The 24983-nt window shown below is 40.4% G+C and overlaps 1 protein-coding gene across 2 annotated transcripts in view; it reads left to right on the top strand.

Annotated features, from left to right (window-relative positions):
• Positions 1-24983, top strand: part of TRIM33 (tripartite motif containing 33) — a 110694-nt gene that overhangs the window by 25149 nt on the left and 60562 nt on the right. For both annotated transcript variants that reach the window (XM_037038931.1, XM_037038930.1), the window contains exons 2-4: positions 14740-14858; positions 15330-15474; positions 15639-15771. In XM_037038931.1, the coding sequence (XP_036894826.1) occupies positions 14740-14858; positions 15330-15474; positions 15639-15771 (397 nt within the window). The remainder of the gene's footprint in view (positions 1-14739; positions 14859-15329; positions 15475-15638; positions 15772-24983) is intronic.

The following is a 24983-nucleotide window of genomic DNA, read 5'->3' as shown; positions in this document are numbered from 1 at the left end:
CCAAGTGCTCTCCACTGAATGCGATACACCTATCAAGCCTTTTTTTTCTACTGCTCGAAACAGTTTTGAACTCATCGATTTTGGTGTCTGTTAGTGCTTCTGCTATTTTTTGTTTTACCTCTTCCACATCAGCAAAAATGTTTCCCTTTGAGGTCTTTTTTCATCTGAGGAAACAAAAAAAAGTCACTTGAGGTGAGATCGGGTAAATAGGGAAGGTGGGGCACAGAGTCATGTCAAAAACTGCTGAACACTCTGATTTTGGGCAGGTGTGCTCATACCTCACCTGTCATAAATTTGGCAAATGCATTAAACAGTCTTCAAAAAAATCACTGAAGCCAGTACAGACTTTCACAACAACATCAGCTGGTACACCGCTACAGATGGGTTCCTAGAATGCTCATCTAGTGGGGGAAGCCTGCATTACAAGGTGCTCGCCCTCAAGAAGGTAATTCTGTTTTTTTGGGGGGTTCCTCCCCCTCCTGTGCCCCATCAGCATCTACTTATATAACCATGTAGTTTTCTTCTTCAGTTGTTTTGGTAGGACTATTTTGTTAATGTTTCTGCTGTTGAATAACTGAATTCCTGATGTAAAACTTGGTTGACAGATTGCCAGGTTGACTACCAATATTTCATTCATAAATGTAGAAATCAATGTATTAGAATGTGGTCTGCAATTTTCATCTTTTGCATTCTTTGTCAGCTTAAAAACATTTTTTCTATCTTCACCAGAAGACATTTTTTTCATTGCTTTGGTGGGGTGGGTGGTGATGTGAGAAACATTGATTGGTTGCCTCTCGTATGTGCCTCAGCTGGGGATTGAACTCACAACCTGGGTATGTGCCTTGACCAGGAATTAAACCTGTGACCCTTTGAGCCACACTGCCCCGGGCAGCAATTTAATTTTATGATGTGCTTTGGTATGGTTTTATTTAGAGGTGTTATCTTAAGGGATTATTGAGAGTCTTTTTTTTTCTTTAAAGATTTTATTCATCCATCTTGGAGGGGAAGGGAAGGAGAGAGAGAGAGAAACATCAATGTATGGTTGCCTCTCATTCTCCCCCCGCCGGGAACCGGGAACTGGCCTGCACCCCAGGCATGTGCCCCGACTGGGAATCAGACCGCGATCATGTGGTCTGTAGACCCGAGCTCAATCCACTGAGCTACACCAGCCAGGGCAGGGATTATTGAGAGTCTTATACCTTTGGATTATTGTTTTGTTCAAGTTGGAAAAGAAAATTGGCCATTTAAAAAATAGTTTTCTGATTATTTTTAGTCTTTTACTGGGACTCCAGTTACACACACAGATGACCCTGGAACAATACAGTTTTAAACTGCACATGTTCCTTACACGTGGATTTTTTTCAATAAATACAGTTGGCCTTCCGGTTCTTCCTATTCATGGGTTTCACATTTTTATTTATTGTTTTTATTTTTATTTATTTTCTAAAACATTTTATTTATTTTTAGAGAGGGGGGAGGGAGAAAGAGAGGGAGAGAAACATCAAGGTTTGGCTCCCTCTTGCACACCCCCTACTGGGGACTTGGCCCATAACCTAGGTATGTGCCCTGACTGGGAATCGAACCACCGACCTTTAGCTTTTGCAGGATGACACTCAACTAACTGAGCCATGCTAGTCAGGGCAGTATGTATTTAATTTGATCTTTCAAACTATCAGTTTGCTTCTTAGGAGTTGCCAGTTTTTCTTTCCTTTTTTTTCAGGTCTTCAGTTTTTATAAACATGGAAATCATGTTTAATTACAGCAGAACTTTTTTTCTTAATTTGTGATGTGTATTCTGATTGCATTTCTGAGAGTTCTTCTTACTTTTTTTTTTTAATGCTCAAGTTCTTTTTTGTTTCTGCCATTAGTTCTGCTTCATTAGGAGCTAGTCAGCTGGTTTTGATTGTCCATCTTGGTCTCCCTCAAGTTACTGAACCTCTTCAAATGGGATATACTTGTTCTTTGCCTGTTATGAGTAAAGCCCTCTTTACAGGTTCAGGTTCGGGGATGGCTGTGTGGTGGTTAGTGGTAAACCAGTAGACCATGGAGGACATGATAAACTTTGTTTCGGTGTCCCTGTACTGAATGTGTTTTCACATTAAATACTTTATCCCACCAGTAGCAGAGCCTTACCGTTTCCCCACTAGCTAGTAACCTGGGGTTAGAGTAGACTTCTCCCGGGACTTACTGATGGAGTTTACCAGTGCAGAGTTCAGATGGATTCCCAAGGATGCAGTGAATGAGCAGGCGCAGTGAACCCCTGTAGCCATCGAATCCTGGGTCTTGGTGACCATGGCTCCAGGCTCCGCTGGGCCTTTTTCAGCTCCATACTTTTTTCTCTCAACAAGAGAGAAAAGAAAGCCGAAGTGCATTGAGGTTTTCTCAGAATCACACGTGTAGATAACACATACTGGAGCCCTCTCTCCTGTGAACTGTACCTGCTAAGATGCAGATTTCTTGTATTTTTGAAGCCGAGTACTTGATTTCGGGAAGCACTTGGATTCTTGAAGTTTCTGGTCATATCACATTGTTTTTACCTGGGTTAGTGAAAGGTCATTTATTTAAATTAGATGTTCAATACTTTTTCTATAGAGGACCAGATAAACACTTTAGGTCTTTGTGGTCCAAATATATTTTCATAGCATTTTCCTTCTTCCTTTCTTCTTTTCTTTAAAAGTATAAAAATCATTCTTAATAAATTGCTGGCTGAACTGTTTATTATTGTTTAAAATTGCATTTTTTATAACTAGCATGCTATAACCTGTCCATATCACCAGTGAAAAAGTGTACTTAATATTTTTACACAAGTTTCCAATTTGAAGAATCTTGGGTACTTTATTTCAGATAATGCTGTGTATTGGAATTAGATTAATACATTTGGTAATGAACTTAGTTTTCTGTCTATGCAGGGGTTCTGAATTTTAATTTAAAGACTGGTATATCTTTAAGACTTAAGCTTAAAGAATACCAAGGAGCTTTATGATGACATCCATGCTTAATGCATTTCCTAAATATATTTTGTTTGTTAAGTTTGATAATGTGTCAGGTCTTACATGTTTATATGTACACATAAGTGGCCATATGTAACTATGACTTAAGTTAAGCCAGCTTTATATTTAGTGGTAAAATTTACTTGAGGTAATTGGCCGGATACTTACCAGCATAATTTTAAATATGTTACTATATGGTGTTATTCTGTAGGAGTTAAGTCAGTTTTGATTATACATTAATTTCAGTTGTTTTCTATATTATATCCAGTTTTTCCCTGCATAAAGCAGTATTCTTTATTCTGCCTGTGATAGCAAATCATTGTCTCTCCTTGTTTCAATTGCCAACTTTTTGTAAGAATGGTTGGCAACTTTTTCTAAGAATGGGCAGCATTCAACATTCCAAATCTCCAGCTGCCCTAGTTTTAATACTAAAGTCTTTCTGCTGCTATCTCCAATGCTATAGAATTTCTGTAGAAAAGATCAGTGACATATTGCTTCATAATCTAGTTACTATTTCTTTGCTTTCCTCTTAGCAAATACATGCTGCTTCCTAGGTGCCTGTTACTGTGTGCATGGGGGAAGGAATAGCAATGAACAGGAAATAGGAATGCAAGGTGGAAGGAGGAATTAGCCTTGGGAATGTTGATACCTTTCTAACTTGGGGCTCTTGGTACTTCCTGATATAATTACTGTCTTTTCAGCCTCTTTTCCAGTTCCTTGGATTAGTCAGTTCAGACTTTCAACACTCAGCTCATTAGACTCTTGCTCTTATCACTTGATCTGGCCTCCTACTTAAGTAAGCAAAGGCCATAGGTGTGCATTCCCCTCCACTCCCTCTTCCACCTCGAAAATGTATCAGTATTTTTTTCACTCATAATTACTTTCTAAGGGAAAGGAGAGGGGAATTGATGATTGAAGGTTTTAGACTAACTGATCCAGAGTATAGGAAAGAGAAGCTTGAGCTTAATAGAAAGATTTTTAGGTCATACTGAGTCAATTGACATTTAGAGGTTGTATGCATTTCTAAAAGTAAATTGGTCGAGTGATGAAAAGTCAATCATGAGTGGTTGATGGAAAAAGTAGTTGATGCCGTTTGATTCTCATTTATTTCAGTAAAAATGTGTCAGTGTTTGTATACCAGCTTTTGTACTTGTATACAAACTTGTACACAAAATGTACTTGCGATTTACATTTGAAACTGTTTGAAATCTGTCTCATAAACCTAGAGGACTCCTTTTCTGTTTGACTCATAAATATGGGTATTCTGAAAGGTGCTGTCCTTGATTCTATTCTCCCTCACTCATCTTAACTGAACTTCGGATTTGAGTTACTTTTACAATGCTAGTGGTTCACTCTGGAACTGTGCTAAACATGATCTATCGTAAAGTTACTATGTTCTGGCTAAAATTGTTTCTCCCTCATTTTGTGTAATTGTGTGATTGTCCTCAAATTACTCACATCAGAAACTTGGTGATCGTTTAGAATGTAAAATGTTTTTCCTTGCTTTAACTGCTGTGTCTCCATCATACAGTCCTCAAGTCATTCAGTTTTGCCTCTAATTTATCCTCGATCTTTTTTTATTTCTTTAATCTCAGATTTCATTACTAATGGACCAACCTTTTAACCAGAAAGTCAGTGTAGCACAGGTTCTAAGAGCAAGGGCTAGATATTCAGATATCATAGTTCAGATCTTGATCCTTCCCCCGGCCATTATTTACCGCCATTATTTACCTTGTCGTATGACCTTGAGACTGTTATCTGAGATCTCTGAACCACGATTTCCTCACCTTTGAAGGGATGGTAGTAATTGAACCTACTTTACATAGCTGTTTTGTGAGGACTAAATGAACTAATGCACTGTAATTTCTCAATGATATTACACTGATGGATCTTACAGTAAAACCTTGTATTAATTCAAATTTAGATGTACTTTGACCATGATTGTCTCCTCATTCTCAAATAGGCAGATTAAAATTCTTCCTGGCGTGAGGACGGAAGAGCTGAGTAGAGCAAGGTTGGGTTGGGAAACATCAGAGAAGGGACATGGGTGACAGAGAGTGCCTGTGTCCCAGTGGTCTTCTGAGCCAGTTTTTATGAATCAGATGGGAAAAATGGCCAACTAGGGAGAGATTCCTGGAATTCTTGCTGATATTTTATAACTGTTGTTTTCACAGTGTCATCCTTAGAACAACATCTTCAGCCAGGCATCAAACTACAGTCTAGTTTGTGTTAGTCTTTGGCTGGTAAAGAAAGCTTACACACAGTTATTTCACTTTCCAACAACTGACTGTATTTTATGCAGTTGAATTTTGGGGCCTCACTTACATATTTTGTCAAGGCAAGGTTTTACCTTATTTTTAATTAAACCTTTATCTTAATTGTCCCTTCATATTGTAATTAGAATCGGTTTTTTCAAGCTTTAGTTTAATTAGAACAGATTATTATAGTTTAATATATTCATTTTTTACTTCCCAAATTAATGTTTATTTACTTTCAGTCCATGCATATTTAGATATCAACATATATTATTGATGCTTTTGCTAATTATTTTTAAAATTTAACTTCTAAATATTTTTCCATATTCTTTTTAAAATATATTTTATTTTATTTATTTATATATGTATATTTTATTGATTATACCATTACAGTTGTTCTACTCACCCTTTCACTCCCCTGCACACCCCTCCCCCACCATTCCCCCGTTTTAGTTCATGACCACGTGTCTCAGGTTCTTCAGATTCTATATTTCCCCCACTATTCTCGCCCTGCCCCCTATCTATTTTCTACCTACCGTCTATGCTATTTTCTGTACCTTCTCCCCCCTTCTCCTCCTCCCACTCCCCTGTTGCTAACCCTCCATGTGTTCTTCATTTCTATGGTTCCACTCCTGATCTAGCTGTCCTCTTGGTTTGCTTTTGTTTTAGGTGTGGTTGTTAATAACTGTGTGTTTGCTGTCCTTTCACTGTTCATATTTTTCATCTTCTTTTTCTTATATAAGTCCCTTTAGCATTTCATATAATAAGGGCTTGGTGATGATGAACTCCTTGAACTTGACCTTATCTGAGAAGCACTTTATCTGTCCTTCCATTCTAAATGAAAGTTTTGCTGGATAAAGCAATCTTGGCTGTAGGTCTTTGGATTTCATGACTTGGAATACTTCTTTCCAGCCCCTTCTTGCCTGTAAGGTCTCTTTTGAGAAATCCGCTGACAGTCTGATGGGTACTCCTTTGTAGGTGACTGTCCCCTTATCCCTTGCTGCTTCTAGGATTCTCTCCTTCATTTTAGTCTTGGCTAATGTAATTATGATGTGCCTTGGTGTGTTCCTCCTTGGGTCCAACTTCTGTGGCACTCTCTGAGCTTCCTGGATTTCCTGGAAGTCTATTTCCTTTGCCAGACTGGGGAAGTTCTCTTTTATTATTTGTTCAAATACATTTTCCACTCGTGGCTGTTTCCTTCCCCCTTCTGGTACCCCTGTAATCCGGATGTTGGAACGTTTAAAGCTGTCCTGGAGGTTCCTAAGCCTCTCCTCATTTTTTTGAATTCTCATTTCTTCATTCCTTTCTGGTCGTTTGTTTCATTCTTCCTTCTGGTCCATTCCATTGATTTGAGTCCCAGTTTCCTTTTCATCACTATTGGATTCCTGGACATCTCCCTTCATTTCAATTAGTTTAGCCTTCATATGTTTCTCTAATTTGTGACTGTACTCTACCAATTCTGTGAGCATCCTAATAAATAGTGTTTTAAATTGGGCTTCTGAGAGCCTGGCAATCTGTTGGTCGCTTAGAGTTACTGGCTCTGGGACTTTGAGTTCTTCTTGAGCCATCCTTTGGGCTATTTGTGCCTTTTAAGTAGCAGGAACGGAGCCCTAGGTTTTCACCAGAGCAGGGCAACTCAGTCGCTGGGTTGTGACGTCGTATATGGGGGCGGGGTCAAAGAGGGACAATGGCTTCTCTCCAGCGCCTGCCGCAGCCTCGACCCCCACCAGCACCGCAGCCACCACCGTCACCAGGGCCACGCGCCCCGCTCCTCGGCACGCGGGTGTGCCACTGCTGTCAGCCTTCCACCACTGGGTTTGCCACCTGGGGCCTGTGTGGTCCGTCTCACTGCGCTCGAATGTGCGACCTTGGTCAGTCTGTTCCGCACCCCGACTAGTTCTGGGCTGCCTGCGCTCCTAGGTCTGCCCTGCCCGACCCAGCTCCGCTGCTGGCTCCACCTCTTACTGTCCTCGTTGAACGGTTCGTAGCTGTCGGACTTCCGTATAATTCGGTTTTCTGGCCTCTGGGTGTGTGGTAGTTCACCAAAACTTTTGTTGTATCCAAACTTGGTTGTGGGAGAAGGCACAGTGTTTCCACCTATGCCTCCATCTTGGCGGAAGTCCTCTCTCCTTCATTTTAATCTTGGCTAATGTAATTATGATGTGCCTTGGTGTGTTCCTTCTTGGGTCCAACTTCTTTGGGACTCTCTGAACTTCCTGGACTTCCTGGAAGTCTTATTTCCTTTGGCAGACTGGGAAGGTTCTCCTTTATTATTTGTTCAAATAAGTGTTCCACTTGTGGCTGTTTCTTTTCCCCTTCTGGTACCCCTATAATTCAGATGTTGGAACGTTTAAAGCTGTCCTGGAGGTTCCTAAGCCTCTCCTCATTTTTTTGAATTCTCATTTCTTCATTCTTTTCTGGTTGGATGTTTTGTTCTTCCTTCTGGTCCACTCCCTTGATTTGAGTCCCAGTTTCCTTTCTATCACTGTTGGTTTCCTGTGCATTTCCCTTCATTTCAATTAGTTTAGCCTTCATATGTTCCTCTAATCTGTGGCTAAAATCAACCAATTCTGGGAGCATCCTGATCACCAGTGTCTGAAAGGTTGGCTATTTCTTGGTCATTTAGAAATATAGGCTCTGGGGCTTTGAGCTGTTCTTGAGTCATAATGTTTGGTTTCTTCACACCTGTTATGTATGAGGGACAGAGCCTTAGGTGTGCATCGGGGTGGGTGATCCAGTTGCTGGGTTGTGACGTTGTTTGTGGGGGGGGGGTCAGAGAAGGAAAAAAATGGCGCCTTGCTCCGCTCCACTCTTTCTCAGATTTCTGTCCCCTCTGCAGCTTCCCACAAGCAAATTTGGCCCCTCTGGTGTTGGTTCCCGGGTGTGTGGGCCCGTGTACTCTCCAGGACCCCATGGGTCTCTCCAGCAAACTCTGTGAGCCTGGGAGCCTCTCCCGGTCCCTCGACCCCGAGAAAGTCTTTCCAGCTGGTGCTTTCAGGTTCTAATTCCTGTCGCTGGGGCCCCAGCCTTAGTGGTCTGTCTCACTGTTCGCTTGGTTCATCTGCGCAGGAATGTGTCACCGCAGTCAGCCAGCCGCCCTGCGCCCTCACTGGGTCTGCCTGTTGCCACCAACCACCTCTGCTCCTGGGTCGATCTTTCCAGCCTGACCCTACTTGGCTGCTGACTCTGCCCCTCTTACCGGTCTGGCTGAGTGGTTCGTTGTTGTCGGACTTCCGTACAGTTCAATTTTCACTGTTTTGGCTGCATTATTGTTACTAAAACTTCGCTGTCTTTAAATTTAGTTGTGGGAGGGGGCACAGTGTTTCCACCTACGCCTCCATCTTGGCTGGAAGTCCTATTTTTCCATATTCTTAAGGTAAATTGAACCATATAAAATTGATGTATTTGCACATGAGAAGTAGTCTACCATTGGTAGGTTTTTTGTTTGTTTGTTTGTTTTTAATCCTCACCCAAGGATGTATTTACTGATTTGACAGAGAGACAGACACACACGGAGACAGAGAGAGAGGAGGAAGAAACACTGATGTGTTGCCTCCCGTACATGCCTGACTGGGAATTGAACCTAGAACCTTCCATTGTACTGGACGGTATTCCAATGAACTCAGCCAATTTTATATAGTTCAGCTCAATGCTTTATTAGTTCTTATAACAGTGAATGTTACTGTTACAGGTCTGAAAACTGAATTTTCTTTTAGACTTGAATAATGGCTTTATCAGGATATAGATTGCTAGGTTGACTATTATTTTCTCTAAAAACTTTGAAGATATGCCTGCTATCTTTCAGTATTGTTTTTACTGATGAGGTCTATTGTTAGTCTTGACTATCTTCTAGTACTTGGAGTTATGAAGAGTTTTTGCTCCATCTTTGCTTTGTTTAGGTGTGGATTTATTTTTAGGTATCCTGCTCAGGACTTGACTTGCAGTTTAAGAACTCATTTATTCAGCTGTGGAATTCTCAGCTGTTATCTCTTTAAGCTGCATCTCTGCCTAATTTCCTTCATGAGCTTCTAGAACTTCTGTTTGACACATTCTGGAGTTTCTCACTCACTTCTTTAGCTTTCTTCTTGTTTGTAATTTCCATCTCTCTTTATCTTGGCTAAATTCTATGTGATTTCTTCATATTTATGTTTTATCTCTGTAATTTTATTTTCATTTCTCTTACTTGCTGCTTAATTTGTGTTTTGAGTTTATTCAATAAGTTTGTTTTATTTTTCTTTGATTCTTTTTCATATTTACCCATTTTCATAGATTGTTCCTTTGTAGCCTTGAACATTTTACACATATTTGCAGTCTTTTTCATACTGCTTCTGTGATTTTAGGTCATTACTTCCTAGTTTATTGTGTTTGTTGATTCACTCTAATAGTATTGGGTTTTTTAAAAGATTTATTTACTTAGAGAGGAGGCAAGAAAGAGAGGGAGAGAAACATCAATGTGTGAGAGATACATGGATTGGTTGCCTCTCACACACCCCCAGATGGGGACCTGGCCTGTAACCCAGGCATGTGCCTTGCCCGGGAATTTAACCGGCGACCCTTTGGTTTACAGGCCAGCACCCAGTCTACTGACCCATACCAGCCAGGGCAGGGTGAAACTTTAAATAAGAACTTGAACTTAGGGCTGAAAAGAGAAGAGAGGCGTTGGCTTCAGTCTTGGGGAAGATGACTGGTATTATGGACTGGATTCCTTGAATTCCTTCTGGTTTATAGTTGATTTACTCCCAGTTTTTCACTCTGTTTCTGAAGTCTCAGCAAAACTGGTGTCAGGACATGAAGATGCAGGGCTGGAGGTCACATCCTTACATGAACTTTCCCTAAGTCATTAACCACCAGACAGATTACCTATTTATTTGTAATTTTATTTATTTATTTGAGAGGAAGGGGGAGGCACACATACACATCTATTTGTTGTTCCACTTACATACGCATTCATTGATTGCTCCTTGTATGTGCCCTGACCGGAGATCGAACCTGCAACCTTGGTGTATCAGGATGATGTTCCAACCAACTGAGTCACCTGGCCGGGGCCATACTTGCTTATTTGAAAAGGATGTAGCTCGGCAACAACCAGATAGAAGAGTTGTGTAGGGCAAGGTATGTAGGAGGGGGCCCGGAGATTCCATGTCTTCTGAGTGTGCCGTACCATCCTTTCCCAATTTTCCCAAGTTCACCGATCTGGAAGCTCTCAGACAAGCTTCTTAGTTCCTTGACTTGAAGCTTCTTCATAGTTTCTTCCTTCTGTATACTGTGCAGGTAATATAAATTTTGATTATGTCTCTACATAAAGCTTGTTTGGTGTTCTGACTTCTTGTGAATGACTGCAGGGATGACATGGACTTGAACCTGCTGTCTAGCTTCATTGAGGGACTTTATTTGTTTTTACCTGTAAACCTTTGTCCTTTTCCCAGCAGTGGTACTGATGACCCCCGTGGCCCACTTGCATCGGTGCCTCACTGTTTGGATTTTGAGTTTTTGAAAACTTTTTTGTTTCTGGCACTTGAAAACTTTGCCTTCTTGGGTGTGGACTTGGTTACATATTTGTCAAACTACACGTTGTTATATTTTAGCCATTTCTGTGTTTGAGTTGGAGGTCAGGTGGTCTTTCCACATCTAGAAAGACATACTCGTCTATCTTGAGTGGAAGTCCACCAGTCAGTTTACTGAAACAAAGTCCCCTTAACACTCTGGAGATCAACTAGTTTGTAAACTTGTGTATTTTGGCCTTTTAAAAAGTCTCCCTCACGCCCCATCCTTCCCCTTAATTACACATTTCAGTAAACTGGCATTGAAAAGAAATTAATCTAATAGACATCAATGGGACTCTCAAAAGTTGACCTTTGAAGTGATGAAATCAGGTCTAGGAACATTATACATAAAAGTGGTCAGAAGCTTTGGCTCTGGAGTTTGGGTTTCAGTTTTATGTAATCTTCAAAACTCACCATGACAGCTAGCACCAAGAGAGATCGAATCTGGAGCACACTCATCTGATCTCTTACTATGAGGCCGTACTTGCCCCTAAATTCAAACGGTACATGGTTCTCACTTTTAAAGCAAACTTTTGTATATTTTTAAATTTATGGGTAAATATGGGAGCAAATAGCAAAGAATTGCTTGAAGAAGCTTTAACCCGTTTTGTCTTGGTGGTGAGACAGACACCTTGGTTTCTGGGTAACCTGACGTAAATACTTACCATAGGGGTGGGATTTGCTGATATCCACAGACTTTTTTCCCTTGTGTCTCTCATTGGGACTTCTTTAATGCCTCGAATTTCTGAATTAAGCTTCTGTGAAATCTTTGCGGCAGATAAGGGTCCTTCCCAGCTGTACCCCCAGTGCCTGTGTGCTCTGGGTGGGTTTCTTCTGCAGCCTTCGGCTGCCGCTTTGCCGTCTGTACGGCTCGAAATGGCTTGAATATGGATTTCTGTGCCTTGTCCCTTCTTCCACCTGAGGTTTTTTGGATATTGTGTTTATCTTCTAAATTCCTTAATGTTATTTTAATGTGTATTTGGATTGAGAAGAAGAAGAATTTGTGTTGTCATTTACTGTGATGTCAGTAAAGCTTGCCAGATGAAAGCAGAAATTTTAAGAATCTGAGAATTTACTGAGTTGAGAAATAACCCCCAAAAACTGGTAAGACATGACCTGCATTAAATCCCTCATTTATACAGGTATCATGGATACTTTTACCCGGATAGTGCTTGTAATGGGTAACATTGAGTGTTTTCTTGCTCAGAACAGAATGTCTCTCCATCTTTTGTATCCTTCCACAAAAATATTTCTTATTTGGATGTTGCAAATTTCTTAACTTTTTAAATTACATGTGTACATCAATTTCTATGTAAAATTATATTATAGTCTCCTATTGTAGACATTTTTTTTTTTTAATTTAAGAGAGAGGGGAAGGCAGGGAGAATGAGAGGGAGAGAAACATGGATGTGAGAGAGAAACATCGATTGCTTCTCCCCTGCGCCTGGCAGGGGGCTGAACCCGCAACCCAGGCATGTGCCTTGACTGTGAATCAAAATGGTGACCTTTCGCTTTGTGGAACCATGCCTAACAAACTGACCCATGCCAGCCTTGGCTAGCCTCCTCCCCCCCCCATTTCTGAGCTTAGCACCTGCTGTTCTTGGTTTGCATGTTGTTTTATCCTTTTTCTAGTTGAGTTAGGGGTCCCCAAGACCACCTTCAGGGACAGTGATTGGCTAGGACTCTCAGGATTTAGAAAAACTGTTAGACTCAGGGTTATGTTTTATTACAGTGAAAGGATACAGATTAAAATTAGCAAAGACAAAAGGTCCATGGTGTGAAGTCCAGGAGGAAGCAGGAACAAGCTTCCAAGTATCTCCTTTCAGTGGAGTTGCCCTGGGAGATACTTAGTTCTCCCGGTAACAATGTGTCAGTAGGCAGGAGTACTGCCAACCAGAGAAGCTCACCTGAGCCTTCCTGTCTAGGGTTTTTGTTGGGGGAGGGGGTCAATCGCACAGGGGGTGCAGCCTTCACAGAACTGACACCACCTGCTTGGACGCCAACCATCCCCAGAGGTCAAACTGAACACAGTGTGGCCCAGGGTCTCAGGTATGCAAAAAATACTCTTATCAGGCATAATATTCCAAGAGTCATCTCTCAGAAGCCAGTCAAGGGCAAGTGTTGAGGACAGCCTTCCTGGGAAAGTTCAGAGCTTGAGGAACATAGGCCAGCCAAGCAAACGCTTTCTTGCGTGTTAGTAAATGCATGTTAACCCTTCAGGACCACATTTCAGTGCCACCTCTTCAGTGAGAACTTGCCGGGTTCACTGTGAGGAGTTCATTGCTCCCATATTTCTGCTTCTAACAAGTACATATGCTTATTTCCTTTGTAGTTTTATTACGCGCTTTAGTTCTTAAAAGGTTTTTGACTCAAGCCATCTCAAGTGTAAAAATATTTATATTCTTTTTTTCCTGTCTTCTCACCATACCTTTGATTTGAAAAAATACCTTTTCCTTTGAGCAAGATCTTTCTTTGCATTTTGTATTATAAAAACAGTATTTTTTCAGACATACAATTATAAACGAGTTTGTTTTAACAGTGTACACGTGTCTACTTCGAGAGTGATATTCCTACTTTCAGAATGACATTTTATCGATGTTTCCACTTTTCATTAGAATTACTGTGTAAGTTTCTGTAGTTTGTGTATTCACAACTCTAGGGGACTCTTGCTAACCATCCTAGTCTCTTTCTGGTGCTTCCTATAGCTGTGCATGATATAAATGGTAAAAATTGTATACTAGTCTTGAACGCTTTCTTGAAGCAAGGATTATGTCATTTATGCTGTATCCTCAATTTTATGGCTGACACATACAGTAATCAGTTTGCCGTGTTGACTGTTGTGTTGTTTTTTAGTTCCTAACTTTAACTTCTCTGTGCTACCTCAGCAGGTTTATCTGTTTTTACAGATGCTGGAACACTAAAGTGCAGATGATTTTTCTTTCTACAGTAGCATGAATTTAAGTAGTACTGAGCCAAGTTAGAATTTATAAGACGATAGACTGTGCCATAAACTTGGGGCCTTAATGCAGTAGATTTTATTCTCTTACTGTTCTGGAGGCTAAAATTTTGAATTCTTTTTTTTTCTTTTTTTAAGATTTTATTTATTTTTAGAGAAAGGTGTAGGGAGGGAGAAAGGAAGAGAAACATCATTTATGGTTATCTTTCACAGGCCCCCAACTGGAGACCTGGCCCACAATTCAGGCAAGAATCAAATTCCCAGTTGTCCTAGACTGGGAATCAAACTGGTCACCCTTTGGGTCTCAGGCCCCCACTCATTCCCCTGAGCCACACCAGCCAAAGCTGAATTCATTTGTACTGAGCTGAAGTCAAAGTGTGTTTCAGAGTCAGAGTTTTGTCAGCAGCTCTGGCTCTTTCTGGTAGCTTTGAGAAAAGAATCTGCTGCTTTGTCTTTTTCAGCTAATAGTGGCTACCTCTGTTTCTTGGCTTGTGGCTCCATCTTAAAAGCTCCCATTATTAGTTGGGTTCTCCTTTTTTTGGTAATCTAATCTTCTTCTGCTCCCTTCTTGTAAAATCACTTGTGATGGCATTTAGGGCCCTTCAGATAATCCAGGACAACATTCCCATTTTGAGAGCCTTAATTTAATCACATCTGCAAAATCTTTTTGCTGTGTAAAGTGACATTGACAGGTTTTCCAAGAAGTAGGACCTGGATATCTTTGGGGACCATTACTCAGCCAATCACATATTATAATAACGACTCACTTTTAAACTTTTCTCTTTTTTTTTGCATATTAATGCTTCCTTTCTCTTCCTAAATAGGGTGTCGTTTTTTTGTTCCCAATGGAATAACTCAGTGGGTTATTTTACTCAGCTCCCAATGCTCATTTCTTTGGTCTTGTCTGTTGCATATTGAATGAGTAGTTTTCATATGGGCATCATGCACAATTTTCCTGAAAAAATAGTTTTTAATGTTATCATTTTGTGTTGTAGTTGGTGTAATACGGTGCCCAGTATGCCGCCAAGAATGCAGACAGATAGACCTTGTGGATAATTATTTTGTGAAAGATACATCTGAAGCTCCTAGCAGTTCTGATGAGAAATCAGAACAGGTATGCTTCTCAATTTTTCTTTATATTCCTATCTTGATATCAAAATGTAAATTACTAGAAAAACATACTTAGATTGTTACGTAAATTAGACCAGTTCTGCTATAGTTTCATCTTTCAAATTGGAAGTCAGGGGTATCTGTCTATGGCCATACCACCCTGAATGCGCCCGATCTCGTCTGAAAATCAAGGGTACCTTCTACATCTGCTCAGATCTGGCTAAATGAGACAGTAGACAATTACTGAAAAATTGAAATCCTGTATAAATTTTGTGTTCTGAGATTTAGATTGTTACCAACCTAAATGTTTGATCTGGAAGGAAAAGGATTTCATTAAAGATAAATGGTTAACAAAATAATTTTATATTAGGTGCAGTGAATTAGTATGTTTGGGAGCAGGTTAGTTTTTACATTTGATTTTGTGGACCTCTACTTTGTAAATTTCATGTAGATTAGTGTTTATTTCCTCTTTTAGGTATGTACTAGTTGTGAAGACAATGCCAGTGCAGTTGGCTTTTGTGTAGAATGTGGAGAGTGGCTATGTAAGACATGTATTGAAGCACATCAAAGAGTAAAATTCACTAAAGATCACTTGATCAGGAAGAAAGAAGATGTCTCAGGTAAGATAGCAGCAGTTTTAATGATTACTCTTAATCTCCCTCTTTTGCCCCTATAGCATTTCTGCGTGTTCTTTATAAGCTTTGGATACCAGTATCAATAAGAATTTTGAAAGTTAGACAAAAGTGTTGTTTAGTTTAAAAATATATGTTTTATTTTACTACAGAGTCTGTTGGAGCATCTGGTCAGCGCCCTGTTTTCTGCCCTGTACACAAACAAGAACAGTTGAAACTTTTCTGTGAGACATGCGATAGACTGACATGTAGAGACTGTCAGCTATTGGAACACAAAGAACATAGGTACAGAAATCATAATTGCTTATCAAGAAATATTATAAAAATCCTTAAAAAGTTCTTATTTTTCTTCCTGAAGCAAATATTTACTCCATATTTTTGTTTGTTAGCATTTTAATTCACAATTTTGTATATTTCTTAAAATATGTTTTTGATAAGTTATTTAATGATTTCCACATTCATATCTAACAGTCTTATGATTTGTTAAAAATGTGTTATAAGAGTTTGGGTTTGTAAGAATGGAGTGGTATTTCTTTGTTCTGCCTTGGTTCAGACACGCTTTTTTTCCAGCACTGTGGGATTTAGGCTGTGGGCTGCCACCTAAAACAGTAATACTCCCCTGGATGTGGATAAATGGTACCCATTTGAGTGAAAAAGCATAAATATACCGATTTCATGTTAGATATCACAATGCAGAAAAACTAGAGATTTATGAGCATCTAAGTAAGCATAGTTACTAATTCTTTAATAAATATCTTAGTATTTCACCTCTGTTATACCCACAGAATTTAATAATAATTCACTTATCACCACTCTGTTACATTCTTACTGTTCTGGAAATGTTCTGAAATACCTAGTTAGTTATATAACAACATCCTCTAGTAATTTTCCCAGTTGCTATCACATCTATTTATTATAGTTAAAAAGATGGTCTTGCTTTCTTATACAGCATTTTCTAAAGTGTTTTTCTTACAATAGTTCTGCTGAATTGATGGAAATAGGTTTTATGAACCTCCTGTCATAAGAGAGTAGGTTGAGTTGATCATCCACACTTAAATGTGTTTCTTAACTGTAAGATGTCGTAGAGCTTTGAATTTGTTAGATTCTCTGGAATTCATTTGGAATTCTCCTAAAGAGGAGGGGATGCATTAGTCCCAGTTTGTTCCAGTCACTTTCCGAATGCTGTGTGTTGGTGTAATTCACAGTAGCCCCCCCCCCCCCCCCGGAGTGTTGGTACTAGTATCAGGACAAAGGAGAGGGAGCCCCCAGGGAGCTTCAGTGATCTGCACAGGGTCTCACCGTATGTGGTGGAGCCAGGATTTGAACACAGGTGGTCATACTCCACGTCTCCTGTAGCTCAAATGCTTATTTTCTCCCGTATGGAATATAGAATGCAGAATGTGAATGCAATATGTGGGACCTCTCAGAATTGACTGTATGTAAAGATAATGCCCTTTGTTCTTTTTCAAGGCTGCTCTTACTGTTTGACAGAGCATTTGTTTAGAAATCTACTTAAAATTTCCGTATTCTTAATTTGGCCCAGAATGTTTCATTTTGGCTAACGTGTTACTTCAGGTTACTAATCTTATGGCTGCTGTTACCTCAGGGCCAAATCTTACCGTTGATTGTTCTGTACTAACCTCGGTAAGATGTTAGATTACAGCTGCATTCAGATGTTTTGAGAAATCTTAAATTTATTAGAGCTTTTTAAATTGATGACGAGAAGCAAAAAGAACAGTAAGGTGGTGGGTTTTTTCCATATGAAAGAATAATTTCAACCACCCCTCTCTCAAACTTTGACTGTGATCCTTTTCTTTATCATTTTCCTTGACCACTTATATCCAAGTCCTAATTATCTCTGGACTGTTCTCTCCCTTTTCTTTATGTCACACTTTATACATTTCCTAGACAGGCTGTCACAGAGCCCATGTTGTTGGAATGAGAAGCCTAACCGTCTGTTACTACAGCACATTTATAATTGGTGCAGCAGCTTTGAGGTTTACCTTGTTAAATTCATTCTGTCCACATTTCGGCCAGGCTTACTTTGTAAGGCATAGAGCCGCCACCCTCCTCCCTGCCTTCTTTTAAACACCCCTCAGGGGTTCCCCCTAGTCAAAGTTTAGAGTGTTCGTTCAGTGCTGCGTCCTTAATATTGAGTCTCACCAGAGCCTTTCTCCTCACCATCTGTATGAAGTTAGGAAATAGTCCACAAAACCACCCTCACTTACACCAGTTGCAGAGTTTGGTAAAAACTCAAGCATAGGTTTTCGGGTTTGAACAGCATGCAGTTCAGCTCACTGATATGATTTGCTATTACCTTCTTCAGTTAGAGTGGTAGCTGTCCAGACAGAATGCTGAACCCTCACCTGAGAACTGCCATTCATAAATGAAGCAGTTCCCTTATGGTCAACAGAGCTGTTCATAGGATAGCACCTGTGCAATCGCAGAATTCATCATCTCCCCAGTGGTTCCAAATTCATGCTTATGGGAAAGGAGGGCAGCTACCTGCTCACAAATACCATAAACAGCCTTTGCATCCTCCTGGTTGCATGTTTCTGCACGGAACTGTTCTGGGCAGTGCCTTCCTCATTAGAGTGTCCTCCAACCCAGGACATGACTATCTCAGGATTCAGGGTTATTTTATGTTCTTCAGGTGTAGAGTGGGTCTCAATTAATGTCTGACAGCAAGCCAGTAACTTGCTCTTAAATGACATATATTTACCAAAGCATTCAGAAATTTTCTGGTCTAAAAATCTCAGTGGTTGCTGCCGAGTAGCTCTCATAGGTTTTTGCCGTAAGCTCCGGTCTGCATAATCCATGTTGCTAACACTTCCAAAATCACGTCTGAGTGTGGATCGTAGGGGCCCAAAACCATCTGGAGAGAGACCCCTTTTTGCAGTTCAGACATGGCCTGCCCCGTTCATGCTAGCATGGGAGCAAAGATCATCTGTGCCGTAATTGGCTGGTGTTCCAGCATCTGTAGAAACAGATAAACCTGCTGAGGTAGCACACGGGAATTAAAGTTAGGAACTGAAAAATAGCATCACAGTCAACATGGCAAGCTGATTACTCTATGTGTCAGCGATAAAATGGAGGATACAGCATAAATGACACATCCTTGCTTCAAGAAAGGGTTCAAGACTAGTATACAGTTTTCACCATCTATGTCATGCACAGCTATAGGAAGCACCAGAAAGAGACTAGGATGGTTAGCAAGAGTCCCCAAGAGTTGTGAATACACAAACTACAGAAACTTACACAGTAATTCTAATGAAAAGTGGAAACATCGATAAAATGTCATTCTGAAAGTAGGAATATCATTTTTGCATGTGTACATGTGTACACTGTGTAGACATGTGTACATGTGTAGACATGTGTACACTGTTAAACTCAAGTTTATAATTGTATGTCTGAAAAAATACTGTTTTTATAATACAAAATGCAAACAGAGATCTTGCTTGCTCAAAGGAAATACATAAAATCAACCAGGCTTCTTGTTTAGTTCTAAAAGTAAGTGATTAAAGTGATTTAGTATATTTACCTGTGAATATCGAGGGTGGCTTTTGCCTAGGTTATTCCTGAGGATTTCCCCAACTTTAGCAGGTCCTCAGACCTGATAATAGCCTCTCTGTTAGTCGTGTGTGTTACCAACACACTGAAGTCTTCACTTTCTGATACCGTGGTCTCATCCATATAGTGTATTATATATTCAGGACCTGCATCAGGTCCAAATTCCTTCTAACCAAATTATACCAGTAAACTGGTGAATTGGAATAACCTTGTGGCAGTATAGTAAATGTAAACTGGGATCCTTACACAGGAAGGAAAATTGCTGTTGGCATTTTTGGGGGATTAGGCAGAGAAGAAAACATCTGCAGAATCAATCCCTGAGTGAGTACCTTGCTCCTTTAGCCTGCTGTATGTTTTTTGTGCTGTGGAAACCCTGTCAGGGACTGGTGGCACCATGGTGGCATGACTGTATTCAGGCTTTACTATTCTACCATTAGTCTTGATGAGCCGTCCACTTCTTCACAGACTACAGAGGGTTAACTACTGTACAGGGAATTCAGTGGTACCAGCCCTTTAGCTTCTGATTTGTTGCTAAAGTGGTAATCTCTTTTTGTCCACATGTTTCCCACAGTGTCTCACGTTAACAACTTCTGTGAGCTCGGACATTTCCAGTGGTTCCCATTTAGCATGACTAATCAAGCCTGGCCTTGCGACGAAATTATATCCATTCTCTTTTACAATACCAGCCAGACACATTGTCCAGCCCATTAATACATTCATGTAAAGGAGATGTAATTGCTTCAGACAGTCTGTTCATACACGACATTTTTTGTCCAAGTTTTTGCCTTAGTCCTCTCAACTGTTGCCTCACTTCCCAATTTAACTTTAGCGCCCGTTAGGACTTAAGCCATAGTGCATTAGTCTCCCATGCACTGGGAGACCCAGACATTGGTCAAGGAGTCCCAGAAATGTTTATTCCTCACCCCCTGGCTGTTTTATGCACACAGGGCATATCTCCTTGGTTCTCCATCTTGGGGTTGAATCAGAAGACTCTGGCCTCTTCTTCAGACTTCAGTTTGGTTAATCCATAGAATAATCTCTCCGGGCGTGAGGTTAGGTTTTTCATTGTCATATTTGCCCTCCAGGTTTTTAAATTGCTCCAACGTAACAGTTGTTTGGCCCCTTTAATGTTGGGGAGTAGCAGTGGGTCCCATTGGTCCACCCAGCCTTCAGTGGGGCTGCATTAAGACCTTTGTTTCAGCATGGCTGGTATAGCTCAGTGGATTGAGCACGGGCCTGTGAACCACACGATCGTGGTTCGATTCCCAGTCAGGGCACATGCCTGGGTTGCAGGCCAGTTCCCAGCAGGGGACGAACGAGAGGCAACCACACATTGATATTTCTCTCCTCCTCTCCTTCCCTTCCCCCTAAAGATAAATAAATAAAATCTTAAAAAAACAAAGAAACCTTTGTTTCAACCCCAGCAATGTCTTTTTTGTTCATCCCATTTTTAAAAAAATTTTATGTGTTTACTTTTGGAGAGAGGGGAAAGAAGGGAGAAAGGGAGAAACATCATTGTGTGAGAGATACATCAGTGTTGCCTCTTGCATACCCCAACTGGGGGGTCTGGCCCACAACACAGGCATGTACCCTGGCTGGGAATCGAACTGGTGACTTTCTGGTTCACAGGCTGGTATTCAGTCCACTGAGCTACACTAGCCAGGGCTATTCATTCCATTTTTTAAATAGCCATCTTAAAGTTTCCATTCTGCTGAGATAAATCTTTTGACTCTTTATCTTTCCATATTTCCTCATGAACCACTCTAATTCTCTTAGCATTTATAAGGCCAATAAAGAGAATTTGAGGCAATAAGTCTGATATGGCTTCTCAGATTGTTGCTGGATTTTGCAGCAGTGTGGTCACATGGGCACACCCATGAAAAGTGTTCCCCTTAATCATAGTATTTACTGTAACCTAAGTCAGAGACAGTAGATGAATATCCCAATCTTCATAATGCTGATCCAGCATAATTTTCGTAAGAAACATGTCAGTCACTACTTCTGGGCAGTTCCACTCACTTTTTTTTTTTTTTTTAGAGATTTTATTTATCTTAGAGGGGAAGGGAAGGAGAGAGAGAGAAATATCAATGTGTGGTTGCCTCTTGTGCATCCCCTGCCAGGAACCGAAAACTGGCCTGCAACCCAGGCATGTGCCCTGACTGGGAATAGAACCGCGATCGTGTGGTTCACAGGCCCGCGCTCAATCCACGGAGCTGCAGCAGCCAGGGCTCCACTCACCTTTTGTCAAAGAAGGCCAGTCACCTATTTCAGGGTAGTCAGACTTTACAGGGGCTTTTATTCAGGAGTGACCTGCTCTGTGTCCAAATTATTTGTAACCTTTCCTGCGCTCATTCCCTAGTGCGCTATGGGTCCTGCATGCACCCCAGACATTGCTCCTCTATTCTGCAGTGTTCAAAACCAACGATACTGCCTCTAACTGATCACTCATAATATTTAGTAAAGGTTTTCCTTCAGGGAGTAGACAGTGTCAATCCACAAAACGAGACAGATGCTTTACGTACACTCTCTGGTGCCATTAGTTTCGTGGTTTTGTCTTTCCTGGACCTGGATTACTTTCTTGTGACCAGAGGTAGTAGAGGTGTTGTCTGTTTTCCCAGCATAATTTTTGCCTTGGGAGTGGCCCTGAGGCTAGTGGCTAGAGCTCAGTCTGGCTGAAATCTGTGTGACTGTTACCAGCGTCAGAATCTGTCCTAACACACTGTTTTCATTTTAGCTCCTGTGGATAACGGTAACCAAGGGATTGTCCAGGAATTCAGCTCCTAAGGGAGCAGGCCTACCATTTCTCAATTCCATTGGTAATTTTTCCCTCCAGTAACTGTGTTACATACCATGAGTGACTAGGTAGTTAGGAGGTTGGACTAATCGATACCCTGTGACTCAAAGCCCCCACTATAAATTATATACTCAGCATGGGACCCAAGGCCTCAGGTAAACAGAGATACCTTTATCAGGCATTACATTACAAGGGCCAGTAGGTGAGGTCAAAGGGCAAACCTTTCTTAGTCAAGGCTAAATTCTTTACTACATAGTCTGTTATCTCCTACCTGCACTTCGAAGTATAAAGCCCTCTGTTTAAATTTTTCTGCCTCTAAATGCTACATCTTAACTTAAGGAACTTTCCTTATCTGTCAGAACTGTTTAACCTTAAAACCAGTTCACTTCTGTGTGTTATCTTTACTAACACTTTTTGTTTTGTCTTTCCCACCCCTCTTCTCTGGATGGACTTAAGGCTTTTTAGGAGTTGTTCTTTAAGAGGCCTAATTTCTCCCATGCCACTGATCAGATCAGATTTCTCATCTCTTCTTGAGTCAACTATGCAATTTTGATATTTTCTTAGGATATTCAGTGGAGATTGTATTTTTAAATTTTTTAAAAGATTTTACTTATTTTCAGAAACAGGGGAAAGGAGGGAGAAAGCAAGAAATATTGATGTGTGAAAGAAACATCGATCAGTTGACTCTCTCATGCCCCCAACCGGGGGGACCTGGCCTGCAACCCAGACATGTGCCCTGATTGGGAATCGAACCAGTGACCTTTTGGTTTACAGGCCAGCACTCTAACCCTGAGCCACAACAGTCAGGACTATTCCGTGGAGATTTTAAAAACATACTTGCTTGGAATTAAGGAGCATTAAAATTTTGCAAAAATCTGTGGTTATGTCACTTTCTTGTTTATAATGTTGTGCAGCTAAGTTTATTTCCTTGTTCTTTATTTACCTGGCCACAGATTTGAGGCTTTTATTGCTCATTTTAGTGATCTGGCTCTTGAAGGCATTTATTCTATTCTTTAAAAGTATTCTAATTCTCATGCTTCTCTTTTATTTTTATTCTTTCCTTAGTTTGATTATTGTTGTACTTTTCTTTGATTCTTAATGGACTCTTGTTTATCAAAATAAGGGGATTTTCCTCTGATTAAAATTTAGCCTTATTCCATAATCATTTTTAACTTAACACAGTCTATAATTATATTTTTGCCCCCTCTTTAAAGATAATTACTACGTAGTATTTAGCAATTAAGATGATAAACTGTGTGTGTTGAACTATTATTACCAACATTGTAACCCATGTATTTTCTTTTTTCCTCTTTTTTAAATTTTAAATTATTAAAAAAAATCCTTACCCTAGGATATGTTTGTTGATTTTTAAGGAAAGAGGGGATGTGTGGAGAATAAAGAGAGAGAAAGAAACATCAGTGTGAGAAAGAAACATCGGGTTGCCTCTTGTGTGTACCCAACCAGGGCGCAGCCTAGGCATGTACCCTGACTGGGATCAAACCTGCGACCTTTGGTGCGTGAGGATAATGCTCCAATCCCTGATCCACCAGGGCAGGCCTTTTCTCTTTTTTAAAACGCTTTGTTGGAGTCTTTGGTTTTCTTTGTGGTCTTGTACGTTCTCCATAAGTAAAGCAGGCGTAAAACTTTATCAAGTTTTGTACCTTAAACCATTACGTGGTTTCTAAACTGGGGATATCTGTCCCTCTGTTCTCTAGTAATTCTTCTCACAGTACCTGAATAAAAAATGGTATAGACTTGCGAATACCAAGAAGTCACCAATGGCGACTTCTGTTCATTTTTCAAAAGTGGGGAAATGGATTGAATGTTGAGTGGATCTGATAATTGTCCTAGTTGTGTTGAATAAACCACAACCAAAGGGCAAAGGACATAGAAAGGAAGCCACTTGATTTACTTCCTAGAAATTTACTGTAGCGCAGGATCTAGCAGTAATAGGTGTCACAAAAGTTGAGCGTATTCTTTGAATAAATACAGTCAGAGGCTCTGGACTTGGGGCCATTAGGTCTAACTGGAGGGTGGAGAAGGGTAACTTGGCTGAAATTGGAAAGTAGGTGTAGATCTGCACGTGAAACTGCGGGACCTTCCCTCACCGCGACCCGCTTCCAGATTGCCCAGAGTGGCGCCTTTCCGTTTCGCTATTTCTCTTTGTTCCCTTTTCTGGGGTTAGAGGCCTTTCCACTCCGTGGAGAACGTGAATGATCAGAAGAGGCTTCTAAATGTTGACATTTTGGGGTCCATTTTAAGTGAAAAAGATTGCCTTCCAGTGAAGTCCGCTCTCTCTCACCCATAATTCTAAGCAATTTTAAAATATACTTAAATATGAATGGTTGGTAGGATTACCTGATGTTTGAAGAGAGCCACTGTTACATGTCATACATGGTGGGGTATGTTGAGAATTCTCGACTCCTGTCTTTTGTCTGGCATCAAATACAAAAAACTGGAGAAGCTAAGTATCTCCTTTCTCAGCATTCCTGGCTTTGATAGCTCTGATCCACAGTTTATGGCCATAAAACAAGTGGAATTCTGCTTTGTGGGTGATTTTTCAGAAAGCTTTTGCCTTTCTGATAAAAGGGACAAATGTTGCAGATGTCAGCCTTTTTTCAGCTTTTTCCTTCCTTGATTTGATTGTGGTAGCTGAAACTGGGACACCATTATATGCTCCTGAGGTATGAAGCCAAGATCACCTCACAGAGTGTAGATCTGATGTTGTTGAACTGTTAAGCTAACACCATCAGCCGCCTCTGTTTGGTCTTGTTACGTCATGCATTATTAGTCACTGTAGCTGGACATCTTTCTGACTCACAGCCACCCGCATGAAAGAGGCCAAAGTATACTGAAAGAAAGGACACGAAAGGGCGTAAGATAATATGGGAGCAAAAGGATATGTAAAACAAAAGGATAACATCCTGAAAGATACAGCAAGCTGCTATTGGTTACAAAATAGCAGCAGAATCTCCGGGAAAGAAGTAACTAAAATAAAAAAAATTCTTGAAAGTATGAGAGCGTAAATAAAAAATTGACATGTTTGGTAGATAAATTCTAGTTAGTAGTTTAGAAAATAGAGCAAAAAGCAGAAAGAAATTATTATATGAACAGTACAAGAAATTTGCTTTTA

Source organism: Sturnira hondurensis, unplaced genomic scaffold, assembly GCF_014824575.4.
Source record: "Sturnira hondurensis isolate 20B ecotype Veracruz unplaced genomic scaffold, ASM1482457v3 Scaffold0024822, whole genome shotgun sequence".
In the NCBI taxonomy this organism is placed as follows: Eukaryota; Metazoa; Chordata; class Mammalia; order Chiroptera; family Phyllostomidae; genus Sturnira; species Sturnira hondurensis.
This window is presented reverse-complemented; position numbering and strand designations above follow the sequence as displayed.